The 15,110-nt window shown below is 45.3% G+C and overlaps 1 protein-coding gene across 7 annotated transcripts in view; it reads right to left on the bottom strand.

The window, feature by feature from the left end:
• Positions 1–15,110, bottom strand: part of LOC148011057 (uncharacterized) — a 222,661-nt gene that overhangs the window by 122,077 nt on the left and 85,474 nt on the right. For 5 of the 7 annotated variants that reach the window (XR_015689466.1, XR_015689465.1, XM_087671387.1 and 2 more), the window contains exons 10-12: positions 12,853–13,023; positions 12,441–12,491; positions 1,917–2,028 (exon numbers count right to left, since the gene is read on the bottom strand). Coding sequence is in view for 5 of the 7 variants with exons in the window: in XM_087671387.1 (XP_087527513.1) it covers positions 1,917–2,028; positions 12,441–12,491; positions 12,853–13,023 (334 nt within the window). In the remaining 2 variants the exon portion in view is untranslated. Of the gene's footprint in view, positions 1–1,916; positions 2,029–2,287; positions 2,466–12,440; positions 12,492–12,852; positions 13,035–15,110 lie in introns of those variants that run through there. The other 2 variants (XM_087671390.1, XM_087671391.1) reach the window with 2 other exon arrangements.

Below are 15,110 nucleotides of genomic sequence, written 5' to 3'. Positions count from 1 at the left end.
CACTTGCTATTTTACACTTCCATATTCATCAGTAACCTTCCCAAAGATCACGTCGCAAGCACCTTATCAATTTCTATCTTACTATGATATCTAGTCACATTGGGATCATATTTCCATCTACAAACATGCTCTTACCATTATTCCACTTCACAACTATTAAGCTCTAGCTAAAATACATCATCTATCTACATGATGAGCCCGTCTCTTATCAAGTCTATCATGAAACAAATTATGGTGATCAACTCTTCATCAAGGTATCCATCAACCAAAGCCCAAAGATCTCTATCATCAGCTTACATCCCTTAAAATCATTGCAAGCAAAGATTGGTGTATGTCTTTTGCAACAACAAGGGCAAGGTCTTATACTCATCATTGTAATCTTACTAGCCTTGTAGCTAAGATGATTGGCAAAAAGTCTTTATACTACAAAAGAAAATCATATTTTCATTTGAGAAGGGAGGAAGAATGTTAGAAGATGTTGTTAACCTTTTCTAAAGAGGGGGAATATTAGAATGATGATACGTACTCATATGAACATGTACTTAGAGAATATCTAGGAAAACAATATTTAGATATTTAGGAGAACCAAATAAGATAGACCTAGAATATGTGGAGGATACTTCACTAAGAGAACCTACCATATCCACATCTTTATTGTATGTATATGTGTACTCTCAGCTATTGCAATGCAAGTGTGTAAGCAAATGAGCAATACAAGTGTGTGACTCATTCTCCATCTCATTGTCTCATTGTCTCATTGTGACTATCTCTTTCTCTCACCATCATTTTTACTACAATATGGCAGCTATATCTTTTAATGTAGTTAGGATTTTCTTGATTTGCAAATCAAGTGCAGGACTGTTTAGTAGACACTGTAGAAATACCATCATGCTACATTGCTTTGGTAACTAAAAGGTACATACTTAGAGAAACTTCGAATGGAGCTTGTTTGCTAGACTTATTCAAATAAAGGTTATGTGGTGGTCTTTCTCTTATTTGCAAAAGATAATAAAGGGAATTGTATTGAGCAAGGCCCTGTAAGAAAAACCCTGCCTATCTAAAGTACCCAGCAGCACGGGAAAACTTGGTGAACTGTTCCCTAATTTGGGTCACAGATACTACAAAAATCCTTCACCTGAACAGAGCAATATCAAAAGCATTGTAGCTCCTTTTTAGGTAGTACTAGGAGTGGCTCTCTACCACAAGAATGGCACAGAATCCTGAAGCCATGATCAATTTATCAGAAGCAAGAGTCTCTTCAAGCAATTTAGGGTGATGGTATTTCTAGAGTGTCAACAATCTAAGGATTAGTGTCTTCCCGAAAGTCGAATTGCACACAACTTAATTCAGCATTGATGGCTGAAGGTTGTGAGTGATAATCTGGTAAATGAGAAATATTCTGGGAAAAAATCCAAATTTCGGGTCAAAGATACTACAAACATCCTTCACCTGAAGAGAGCAATATCAAATGCACTGTAGCTCCTTTTTAGGTACTACTAGGAGTGCCTTTCTACCAAAAGAATGGCACAGAATCCTGAAGCCATGATTGATTTATCAGAAGCAAGAGTCTCTTCAAGCAATTTAGGGTGATGGTATTTCTACAGTGTCAACAATCTAAGAATTAGTCTTCTCAAAGTTGAATTGCACACAACTTAATTCAGCATTGATGGCTGACCGTTGTGAGTGATAATCTGGTAAATTAAAAATATTCTGGGAAAAAATCCAAATTTAGTATCCTTTCAGATGGAGAACCGGCTCCTCATTCCGAAACGCAAAGCAGAGCCATGGACAACTATGCCACAAAAGAAGCCAACAGGTTCATACGAAAGCTGACTAAAAAAATTATGAGGCCACTTACAATTAAGAACCAGCAGCAACTTGGAACAATAAATCTTTTGAGGTTTGAAATCACTCACCTGCATATAGAACTTGGAAGATACCATAAAATTTTGGATCAGAAAGTCCATTCATTTGAACAAGTGTTTCAGTAACCTCTTCAACTGTTGCCATTGGATCAATGCTAAGAACCTAAAAGCATAATTCAAATGACGATCAAGTTTCTTGCCATCACATTTAGTTTTCCATATCATATTATCATCTTGCAGCAAGCTAGAGTTTATCAATGCAGTCTGACCAATAAGCATGCACAAACTTGCCATGAGCTCTTTTTTTCTACAGACAAACAGCACTCAGAACTTTGAACACAGATTTTTTGATATGGTGCACCCCTTTCTTTAAAGGGAAAGCTGTTTGAACATTATATTTAATAAAATCATTAATTCTTTACCTTGAGCAAGCAACCTTTTTGGACATAAACCTCAATTGCATAGAAGCACAACCAATTGTTTCACCGCACCCAGGTTGCCATCATTGTTACAGCCATCACCACAACCATCAATGCCCCTACTGCCTTTATTGCGTCTTTGCCACCAACACAGCACTACCACCAGTTGCACCTTCCAGCTCTACTAGAAAAGCTCACAAAATTTTAAATCCAACCAAACAGAAATTGGATTGTGGTTAAAGGCGAACACAACCAATATTATCATGGGCAAGTTCAACATTATCACAAAATTCACTAGCTGCCAGCACTCCTCCATTTGCAAATTTGTCAACAGGGGAATTCCCAAGGTAATCTAGCTGAGCCATGCACTCAATAATCTGAAAGCCACCTGCAAACAATGATGGAATACTCCTTGACTACTACAATTGATCTCCCTTTCTTTGGGTTACCTATGCAAGATTGAGAAAATCAAGGGTTTTTGAGCCATGGTAATCTATCTATCCTATGCTAGAATCATCTATAGTTGCCTTTGAGGGCCCCTCTATCACAATTTGCTTGGTATGTTTCCTACCTCAAAAGCAGGGTTCCTCGAATTTGCAGACCTTGCAAACTCTGAAAAAGCAAGAGGGCGTACATTTGCTGGATGGCAAAGACACTCCAGATCCACTGACCGTGCTACTGCTTTGTATCCTCTCACTCTGACTTAAGCATGTCTCCATCCAGATGTTGGACGTTTTCTCTTTGTTTATAATCATCTCTTGACTTCAATTTTATACAGCTCCCAGGTCACACTACCACTAGGTAACAATGCTCTTCATAGATCAAACCATGATGTAAAATTAAAAAGACTCGATCGAAAAACAAAAAGAGGTGAAGAAGCCTTTAGCATTTTTGCATTCATTTGAATTGGTAATTCCGGATAAGCTAGGATATGTCTTGAGATTTAGCTAGTGATTGGTTGTTGAGAATGAAAACTATGGCCAAGGATGCAAAAATATCCATGATTGAAGCAGCATCAATAATATTTCATGTAGTACTCAAGGAACTGAAAAGTTACATGCCAAAAATTTATGCCAAAAAGAGAGACTTTTTGATCCAATATTTGGGACACAGTTGTCTCAAAGAATGATTTGAAGATGGATATCATTGAAGATCCAAGTGATGCTCTTGAGGTGCTCTGTTCTATAGCAGGAGCCAAAATCAACTGGTGAAAGTCAGTCGGTTTCCTCACAGACCCGGACTCTAGCACGGAGTGGGGCGTCCACTTGGGATTTAGATGGGTGAGCAGAGGGCAGACCGTTGGTTACCAAGGTTTCCAGGTGGGACTCGACATCACTCCCGCCTAGCAGTTTCTCCGAGTCCTCGATTCTATTCGGAGGAAGCTGACCTACTGGAGTGCGGCTCGCCTCTTACTAGCAAGCCGAGCCCTGATGGTTAACCAAGTCCTCCTAGCAACGGCCTGGTACATTGCCTCCTGTTGGTCCTTCTCATCCTATGTAGTGCAGCTTCGCTGCCTAGTGCGGAATTTTCTTTGGTTCGGGTCAGACGGCTCTAGGGATTCTAGGGCCAAGGTGGCGTGGGCGACCATCATACAGCATTGGTCAGAGGGAGGCCTAGGGATCATAGACCTAGAGTATCATAGTATGGCCCTCTCGGGCAAACTAGTTAACCGCGGCCTCACACCAGGAGGGCAAACATTGAAGGTCCTATTGTAGGAGGGTCTTCAAAACTGTAGATCGAGACTTGGCGATGAGTGGAGGCCGTCCCTGAGATGGATCTTCACGTCAGCCCAGATCACCCCACCCAGATCACCTTTCCTACGTAGCTTGATCCACGTGTGGCAGGGCCTCTATAAGGCCCTAATCCAAAGCCCCCCAGGCTGCCACCAAGAGATAGATCGTCACCCGGTAATCTAGAACACCCAAGTCAAAGATCGGGAAGGGGCACAGATTGGCGAGCGCCCCCACATCTAGTGGGCTGGCTAGGAGGTCGGCCCCCCTTGTACCATCAAGACATGGCAGGAGGTGTACACGATGGTGGATGAGGAGGTACTGCAGCGAGTATCAGGCTGCCAGAGAGGAGTAGAGCTGAGCAGAAGGGAGATAGACGTAGCAATACCTCAAGAGTGGCTTGCTCCCCCGAGACGAGAGCTGATAGAGCTCGGGGAGGTATGGGCCACTAGCTTTTCACTAGCAGGCATGGTGGCAAGTAGAGTGGGAGATGCTTCACCTGGGACCCTCTTCATCGTACAGGAGGGGGGGCGTCTGGCCATTGACAGAGGGCAGCAAGATGAGGGGTTAGTTGTCCTTTCATGGAGGAGGATCCGCGTGATTGGCCTTCCGGGGAAGACATGGCGGCTGGAGCCTTTTGTCTTCTAGCAGGAGCTCGGGAGTGGCGCCTCTGTGTGAAGGAAACTGCTAGGGTTTGCACTAAGGATACACAGAGTGTACGACCACGACAGGAACACAAAGAGACAAACACAGACACAGAGGGAAAAACTCAAACCCTAAACGCAAAACTCAAAACTCAAACACAAACAGAAGAAGGGAGAGAGAGAACACAACTCTGAAGTGAATGAATGCTGTAAATGAATGTAAGAGTGTATAGTGTGCTCAAGGGCAGAGCAATGTCGGAGTGTGACGTCCACCGAAGACGGATCCCAAGTTTGTGACCACCAGTCAAAGTATAGGAGTGTTGAATAGTGAATGGCAACAGGCTAGTCACCAAAACGCAGCGATTTGAAGGCTGGAAACTGGTAAATGTAGTAGTATACCACCGATCGGAGGCTGGAAATTGTGCACAGTCTGTTGTAAAGAGCAGGCTAAAATAGTGTCTGAGAGTGTCAGGGCCTGCAATGCTGAAAATGCAGGCTGGCTAACCTTGCAGATGATGGACAGCAGGCTGAACAGCAGTCTGGGACAATCTGGAGCAGTCGCCAGCAGCTGAGAGTTGTCGCCTACAGCAATGGACAGGCTGAAGATAATGTGGCTGCAGTAGATGATGGCTGGACAACAGATGGAGGCAAGCTGCAGGCTGGAAACTGGGCGCCAACAGCAGAGGGTGTGTGGGCTGGTGTAACCTGCAAACAAGGATGATGGCTGAATGGGGCCAGCCTGTCTATTTATAGATGTGGAAGGGTGTCCCAAAAATTAGGGTTTCCACTGAACTCTCTCGAACCACTCTAAAAAAGCATTTTTTGTGTATTTTAGGGTTATTTAATAGGCTAATCAGCAAGTAATGCATATTTTAGCTCAACACCCCCTCTCAAGCCCAAAACTGAGTTGAAAGGTTAGGCCAGCCATTGTGATGTTTATGTACCCCAAGGCGTCCCACCCCAAAGCAGCCAAGGCAATGGACAAAGGGTGTTCGTCGGCTACCCAATGGCCTACCAAGACTAGAGAGGCGATGGTTATCTTACCAAGGGAATCTAAGTAGTCACCCCAGAGAGGACAGGGCATCAAACAAAGGGTGCACGTCGGCTGCCCAGTGGCCTACCAAGCCCTACAAAGGCGGATGAAACTACATGGAATGTTTTTTTTTTTTTTTTTTTTTTTTGTGGGAATAACTAAAGTAAATTTGATGGGATGCGGCCGATTGAGTAAAAGTGACCCTAAAGATGGAAGTAGGGAGGGTATACCCAACACATCACAAAACAGTACAAGCTAACCCATCCACTCAAGGTGTCGATGGCGAGGAAAAATAGGTGATGAGGTATCCATGTGTGTGAGTAAATGCAACGGAAGATAAAAAAATGGAAAAATTAGGGATAAAGAATTCTATTTTCCCGACTCTAAGAGTGAAAAATGAATGCTAGACTGACCTAGGGTATCCGAAAGGACCTAGAGGCATGCGAGTCGAAGAAGGTGGCTATAATCGCGGATGTCCAGTAGCAGGGATCTGCCAAGGGAACGCCTGACGAGGTGGAGAGGAAGGTGAGATGGATGCATGAAGTGCAACGGGATCGAAACCTGCCGACCAATCAGCCAGTCTCTCAAGGGTAGTGAAAGAGACGGGCTGCTGAGACTGTACTCGAGCCACATGTCCAGCAGCAAACAGCGGGTGCTAAAGGACCAGATGAAGCAGAAGTGGAAGGCATAACCCCATTGGACTGTGCAGTCATAGCGGTTTGCTAAGGCTTTTTAGGCGGAAGACCTTGGGCCTTGGAGTGACACTCCTCGTCCACATGGCCTGCTCTCTGGCAATGTGTGCAAAACCGGTTTTTCTTAGGGAGTTACTGCTAGATAGGTCTAGATTCTTTGGTTCCATCTGAAGAAGAGGAGTCACCCTTTGATTGGCTTGCCTTTGCATCTAGTGAGTTCTTGCCACTAGGGGTTGTCCCTCTCCCGAAGAAGAGGCAACCAACCCCCTCTACTCTGAATAAGGCTGTGATGAGGATTTTTTGTGGACTTGATCATATAACCTCGCGTAACCAAAGAACTGGCACTCAAACTCGTAGAAGGTTGGCAATCTAGGTCAAGAGATGATGTGGTGAACAAAATTGAAGTACTTGTCGGGCAACTTATTCAAGAAAAATGTAACCTGATTGTCATCTGGCTTTGGAGAGCCACTAGTATCGAACTCGGCAAGTAACCGCCTATATTCAGCCAGCTTGACTTTCAGATCATCCCCTTCCTTAATAGAGGACTCTTGAAGCTCAAAGTCGAGATTGATGCGCCAAGTACGATCATGAGCCACATAGCGGTCGAGAAGGTAACTCCAATGCTCTGACGCGAGCGGTAAGTGCTACAGCTAAGAGTGAAACTCAAGAAGCAATCCTTGCATCAGCTCAACATTGGCTATGGCATTGCGGGCTCTCCATTGACGGATGTAATCAAGGTGAGCTAGTCCGGCATAGACTCTAGACCAATGACGAGGTTCCAAAGACCCTGAGACTCAAGCACTTGTCGCATGAAATTAGACCAAGTCATGAAATTTGACCCGTTAAAACGTGTCTATCCGTAAAGGCATTCTTAGCCATTGCAACAGGAGTGGTAGTGCTCGGAGATGGATAGTATGAAAAAGTGTAGTGTGGGTAGGATGGGAAAGTGGAGTACACTTGGGAATGGGCCCCAAAGTGCCCACCAGGCATGCATGTAGTGTGCAAGGTGAATCCATAGGTAGGGATGGGTTGACTAGGCATGGGCATGGTAGCCACATGAGGAACCCAAGGAGGTGGGACGAGAACACGGTGAGCAGAAGATGGGAATCCCTCCATAGGTGTAACCCAAGGAGAGTGTGAAGGCGCACCATAAGCTAAGGATGGAAACCCCTGCGTATGAGTAGTCATGGGAGATGTGAAGCTGGGGATAGTGAGGGGGATGCCCATCACAATCATCCCAGGAGTTATGGATGTGCTCATGTGCTGAAAGGTGAGAGGCACTGTGTTAAAGGGTGGCATTCTCCCTAACGAAGTATCATGGTACAAAGAGGTAGAGAATGGGGTGGAGAAGGAAAAGGTGCTAGGAGCGGAGATGGAAAATCCAACCCCTAGGGTGTGTGATGCAGATGTGGAGTGTAATCCAAGGTTTTGGAAAGATGATGAGAGGTGTGATATAGAAGAGGGTGGAATGGGAGGAAAGCGAGAAGTATGTGTGATATACAATGAAACAGAAGCTGTAGATATACCTGAATTTCATCTACTTCGTGAGTCCCCTCTATTGAAGTTCATATACGCAAAGCCATCCAGATCCTGTACCTCAAAAGAAAAAACAGGCGAGGGTTTTGATTCTTGCAACACAAAAGAATTGTACAAACCTGACATTGGACCTTGCTGAGATGATGAAGATGGATCGCCAGACGTTCCGAATGTCGTATGTCCTCCATGATCGGAGAGGTAGCCAGCCTCACCAACCGGTCCGAATGTGGTAGCAAAACTGGTAGGAGGGGTGTAAACATCACCATACTTGTTGCAATAGTACTCCTCAAATTCCTCCTCTGTCATGTTAGTGAAATCTGGTGAAGGTGGAGTGTCATCCTCGTCACCGAGTCCATAATGCCGTCTCAGGGCCTCCAATGATGGAGAAGCCTGATAAGACATCATAGGAATTGGAGAAGAACGTGTCTGGGACATTGTGATTCGGTTACGAGTCGTATTGTGTACCTCGCACAAAGACTAGCTCTCCATAATATTCGCAAGATACTCTTTACAAGAGCATCGGCTCTAATACCATGTGAAGGAAACTACTAGGGTTTGCACTAAGGACACACAGAGTGTATGACCATGACAGAAACACAAAGAAACAGACACAGACACAGAGGGAAAATCTCAAACCCTAAACGGAAAACTCAAAACTCAAACCCTAAACGCAAAACTCAAAACTCAAACACAAACAGAAGAAAGGAGAGAGAGAACACAACTCTAAAGTGAATGAATGTTGTAAATGAATGTAAGAGTGTACAGTGTGCTCAAGGGCAGAGTAATGTCGGAGTGTGACGTCCACCGAAGACGGATCCTTAGTCTGTGACCACCAGTCGGAGTGTAGGAGTACTGAATAGTGAATGGCAGCAGGCTAGTCACCAAAACACAGCACTCTGGAGGCTGGAAACTGGTAAACACAGCAGTGTACCACCAATCGAAGGCTGGAAACTGCACACAATCTGCTGTAAATAGCAGGCTGAAATAGTGTCTGAGAGTGTCAGGGCCTGCAATGCTGAAAACGCAGGTTGGCTGACCCTGGAGATGATGGACAGCAGGCTGAACAGCAGTCTGGGACAGTCTGGAGCAGTCGCCAGCAGCTGAGAGCTGTCGCCTACAGCAATGGACAAGTTGAAGATAATGTGTCTGCAGTCCATGATGGCTGGACAGCAGATGAAGGCGGGCTGCAAGCTGGAAACTGGGTGCCAACAGCAGCAGAGGGTGTGTGGGCTGGTGTAACCTGCAAACAAGGATGATGGCTGAATGGGGGCAGCCTGTCTATTTATAGATGTGGAAGGGCGCCCCAAAAATTAGAGTTTCCACTAAACTCTCTCGAACCGCTCCCTGTTTTAGGATTTAACTCTAAAAGAGCATTTTTAGTGTGTTTTGGGGCTGTTTAAGAGGCTAATCAACAAGTAATGCATATTTTAGCTCAACACTCTAGATCTGGGAGGGCAAGCCACTTGATGAGTTGGAGTGGGACCCGGGAGAGTGGCTATGGCCAGCCACAGCGGTCGCGAAGAAGCCACCGAGATTCTTGGAGTACACAACCAGGATTGGTAGACACGTACTGATGCAGTGATCGGTTTGGAGGCTCTACCCATCCGCCAGGTACTGGAGCCCACAGTAGACCGCTCTGAGGTATGGGAGATCATAGGGAGTCTTAGTGGTTGGCATATCTAGAAGGCGCGATGTCAGGAGGCTTTCGGCAGAGAGAGACTTTTAGTACAGGGGCAACCTTAGCAGAGCTCTGAACCTCCATCATCCACTCTCTCCGCGACCGATGAGATCAGGTGCAGGGTGAATCCAAGGCTCGTCAAGAGCTCCGATGTCATTTCATGCGCACTTGGGGCGGCAAGGACCTGTTTTTCGTGATGCAAGCAAGCAGCCCCAGATGGCGATACACCCCTACTCCATGGCTTCTTGCCTCCATCCCCCCCAGACCGCCTTGAGAGGCTTGTATACATGATGTACTTGTGACTTTCATCAGCTCCAACTAGTCTGTTGAGCATGAGCACTCTGTTGTAATCAGTTTTCTAAGTAATATAATTAGCCACATTTTACTTGCAAGTTGTGTGTGGGATTGTTTTGCCTATTTTATGAAGGTAATAGGAGTATCCATCCTTATATCCCTTACTTCGAAGCATAGTGATCAATGGGACGAACACTGATTTGAAACCCTCACTTAATGCTTAATCTTGTGATAAACTAAACCAAAGGCCTAAGAAAAAAAGACAATCCATTGTTGATTTCATCTGCCTTTGCAGGACTTAGCAATCCCCTAGGTAGTCAATGAGCATCCTTGATCCAATGCCTTGGCCTCTCTGGGATAATCGATTGGGCTCCCTTGGTAAGATAACCACCGCCTCTGTAGTCTTGGTAGATCACTAGGTAGCCGATGTACACCCTTTGCCTGATGCCCTAATTGCTTTGGGATGGGATGCCTCGGGAGTCGGGATACAAGAAAAATAAACAAAAAGAGCTTATTTCGCCTAGCTTAGTTTTGGGCCTGAGAAAAGAAATGTGATCCTAGAGAGTTATTGTGCCACATGAAAAACCCTAATTTGGGTGCCCCAAACTTTCTATAAAAAGACATCCAACCCACCACATCCCTCATTCTCGTTTTTGCATGTTTCAAGAACCATACCCCTACTACCCACGCCCCATTTGTGAAGGACATTGCGGTCGAAGCTTCTCTTTGTTGTGTCACCATTTGGCGCTTGATTCCAGTCTCCATCACCCATATCTAGCTATTGTCTCCCCCTCCATGGCTTCTTGCCCCCATCTCCCCCAGACCGCCTTGAGAGGCTTGTATACATGATGTACTTGTGACTTTCATCAGCTCCAACTAGTCTGTTGAGCATGAGCACTCCATTGTAAAAGTTTTTTTGAGTAATATAATCAGCCACATTTTACTTGCAAAAAAAAAATCTGGCTATTGTCTACAAATCCATCACTACCAAATTTGCATTTGCTGCCAGGTGTCCATCTCCACCAGCTGGCTCATCATTCAAGTTGCGTTTATTGTCACCAGGGCCTTCTAGAGCTGTTGGCATCATCTAGGTATTGTTGCCTTAACCAGACTGCCTGTGTTTGATCTTCTCTTTCCTTCGCAAGGTCATCCTCACTGTCGCCTACACTCCGCACCTTGTTACCCACATTAGGCTGATTGCATTTGCATCCTATGGCTATAGCCAGGTTTTCTCTCTTATCAACAGATTTGTGTTTGCTGCATATTCTCTCTCCTACCTGTCTACATCAAATCCAGTCTTTTGTGGCTGCATTAGCTGGTGTTCAACACACGGAGGCTACCTTGCTGTGTTTCGGGATCCATTCGCTGTACGACACACTCTCTAGCTCATAATCTCTACCTTGATCCTTCTTCTTTTTTGCAAGCAAAATGTGGCTAATTATATTACTCATAAGGCTGAATACTACGAAGTGCACATGCTCAACAGACTAGCTCTGGAGCTGATGCAAATCACAAATCCATCATGTATACAAGCCTCTCAAGCCAGTGTGGGGGGAATGGGGGCAAGAAGCCATGGAGGGGGGATGTATCGCCATCTGGGGCTGCCCACCTGCATCATGAAGAACGAGTTATGGACGCCCCAAGTGCACAAAAAGTGAAGACGGAGTTCCTGACAAGCTCGAGACTCGCCCTGTACCTAGTCCCACCGGCTACGGAAGGAGTGGATGATTTAGGTCCAAAGCTCTGCCAAAGTCGCATATACTGAAAGGCACTCCCCACCAAAAACCACCTGACAACATGCCTTCCAAATGTGCCATCCTGTAAGACTTACCTTGATCCTTGAGATACGAGAGGTTCAGTATTCACTGCATAGTGTGTTTGCTGCATGAGCATTGTATATTCAGTAGTCATTTCCCTTCATTATTTATTGTGTTCACTGTCTCTGAATTACCCTAACCCTAATTGTGTTCTATGTTTATCAATTTGTGCTTTGTCGTACGATTGGTTTTGTGTTTTCTGTGTTTAGAGCATTTCTTCACAGCAGCTACAATTTCTATGATCCTGCTCAACTAAGCCCTCCTCCCAAGTCTAGTCAACCTGTCTGCATTTCTTACCAATGTTTCTCAAACTAGTGCTGGGTCTGATGCAAATGTAAAGACTGGAAAGCTAGTAGCTATGTCATCAACTCAAGCAGAAAGGTACTCAACAACAAAAATGCATAAGAAGATATCATGGCAATCAGATGACAAGACCATGTGGGGTAAAAGCATCTCAATCAACAACACAAGAAAAGAGAGGAATATCGGAATTAACATAAACATTAAAATTAATGCTAATATTACATGGATTCTGACATGCAAATGACATGTTGTATAAGCACTGTGACCATGTGTCTAGAATGCTGCCACTTACCACTTTGAGTATCTCCAATCAAATTCACCCTACCAGAAAGTAAGACAAATAAAAGTTTCCTTCACCTAATATGAATATAAAAACATCTACTTTCGCAGCTCACTATGCTGACAGCTTGTAGCTAGAGTAACAATCACCTTAAAAGTGTCGTCTGGTAGGTAGATGTTCACTTTAATTTCTTCCATTCTCTGATACAAGAAAACATGAAAAATAGTTAGATGCAATGAGAACTGGAGACCTTAAAATCATCTCACCAGTTTTTATAGATCAAAGCAAAACACCTTCACCAGTCTTTAGGAAACCACACAGCCTTTCCAACTGTGACCAGGCTTTAATCTCACAGCAGGTAGCATGACATATAAGTACGAAAAGTAAAAGATTTCTCAATTTTCACATTACTATTTCTGACATTGAAGAAAGATAATAAACACAGATTTCTCAATTTTCACATTACTGTACCTGACATTAAAGAAAGATATAAAACACATGGCACACATATGGAGCCTTATCTTAAGTAAGAAAAGTTAACACCAACTCTCAGGCACAAACCTCTACTGCACTTATCTCGGCATGCAGTGGTGGTATTTGCCTTGGCCCTGCCTCGCAGATCTTCTGGAACCTCATTAAGCAATATGCTGCAGCCCTGGCAGGATTTGACCTTCCTTCCTCTTGATAGCTCAAATTGTCTCTGGCCCATGGTCCCACAAAATGACTAGCCACCTGTTTTGCACCTTCTCATGATGAAAATGTATTTGGGGAGTAGCACAAAATGGATTTTTCAGTTTTGTTAACAGTTTCTCTAAAATGTATGTTAAGTTGTCAAAACATGAAAAACTAATAAAATCATTGTGACAAACATGTTTTCTTATTTTCTAGAGACGGACCAGTCAAAGCATATACAACCTTGTTTACTGAATCTTGGATACAATCAACCTAAATCTTTTTCACTTATCATAAAATAATGTGAGCATCTGAGTACGCTTTCCTTTAAACCCTTTGATGTGACAAAATCAATCAGAGATATCTAGCTCCAGATACAAGATCTCGAGGTATCTGGGACAGCCAGAAATCTAGCTACACTTAGATGTGAAAGAGCATTGTTTAATCAATGTGATGTGTCAAGACCACATTTTTTTTTCCACAGTAAGTTTGCACAATACCTGCAAGACACCAACACGTGTCAGGGGCAGTATCTTTTCCACTTTCACTGCAAGACTGTTGGATTTTTTATTTTTATTTTTTTGCAAATAAAATGTGGCTGATTGTATTACTCGAAAAGACTGATTACAACAAGATGCTCATGCTCAACAGACTAGCTGGAGCTGGTGCAAGGTCATAAATAAATCATGTGTACAAGCCTCTCAAGGCGGTTTGGGGGGGAGATGGGAGCAAGAAGCCATTTTGTTGGGGGGGGATCTCCTGACACCGCACCTTCTAGATGTGCCATCCAGTAAGACTCCCTACGATCTCCCATACCTCAGAGCGGTTCGTTGTTGGATCCAATACCTGGCGGATGCGTAGAGCCTCCAAACCGACCACTGCACAAGCCCCATCCTCAATAATGAATATCATGTCTTGCATCCCGGCCTCATACAAAAGGTGACGGCCCTGGCTGACTACCTGCCAGCAAAAAGCTCCCCATGAGATACGGCGGAGAATGCGGAGAATACGGCGGAGAATGCGGCATGCGGAGAATGGGGCTAACCAACTCCCCACCGCCAGGCCTCCATGTGCCAACAGCCATAAGAAATATGAGACCCTCCTCGGCCTCCAACTGTCCCATAGGCGGCACCAGAAAGTCCGTCGGAAAGCATCCGTAATACTGTGCTCCGCCCAGTACCTGCTACGCGAAGGCGCCCAGTCCATGTCCTCTTGCATCAGTACGTGTCTGCCAATCCTAGCTGCGTACTCCAAGAACCTCGATGGCTTCTTGGCGACCACAGTGGCTGGCCATAGCCACTCTCCAGTGTCCCACTCCAGCTCATCAAGTCGCCTGGCCTCCCAAATCTAGAGGTGCCGCTCCTGGAGCTCCTCCCAGAACACATAAGGGTCTAGACGCCATGTCTTCCCCTAAAGGCTAACCACCCAAATCCTCCTCCACAAAAGGACACATAACCCCTCATCCTGCTACCCTCTATCAAGGACCAGACGCCCCCCCTCCTACACGGTGAAGAAAGTCCCATCTACGGTGCCCCCCACTCTACCTGCCATCTGTAGGGGGATGCTTGTTGGTGAAAACCTAGCGGCCCACACCTCACCGGGCTCTACTAGCTCTCGTATCGGGGGGGCAAGCCACGCTTAAGGTACTGTTGCGTCAATCTCCCTTCTCCTCAACTCAACTCCTCTCCGGCAACCTGATGCCCACTACAACACCTCGTGGTCCACCATCCTGTACACCACCCGCCATGTCCTGATGGTACGAGCCGGGCCGGCCTCCCAACCAGCCCACTGGATGTGGGGGCGCTCGCCAATCTGTATACCATCCCGATCTCTGACCTGGGGGTTCCAAATCACCGACTGGCAGTCTATCTCCTCATGGCATACTAGGGGGCTCTAAATTAGGGCCTTACGAAGGCCCTACCACACACGAAGTAAGCTGCATAGGAAGGAGGATCTAGGGGGCGTGATCTGGGCTGTCGTGAAGATCCATCTCAAGGACAGCCTCCAATCACCGCCAAGCCTTGGTCTACACTCCTAGAGACCCTCCTGCAATAGGGCCTTCCATGTCTACCCTCCTGGTGTGAAGCCGCAGACTACTATCTTGCCCAAAAGGACAAGACTTTGATACTCTACGTCTATGATCCCAA

Source organism: Lygodium microphyllum, chromosome 29 (assembly GCF_053477565.2).
Source record: "Lygodium microphyllum isolate KBCC chromosome 29, Lygodium_microphyllum_v1.1.10, whole genome shotgun sequence".
Lineage (NCBI taxonomy): Eukaryota > Viridiplantae > Streptophyta > Polypodiopsida > Schizaeales > Lygodiaceae > Lygodium > Lygodium microphyllum.
The sequence above is the reverse complement of the archived record's forward strand: the minus strand, read 5'-3'. Positions and strand labels throughout refer to the sequence as shown.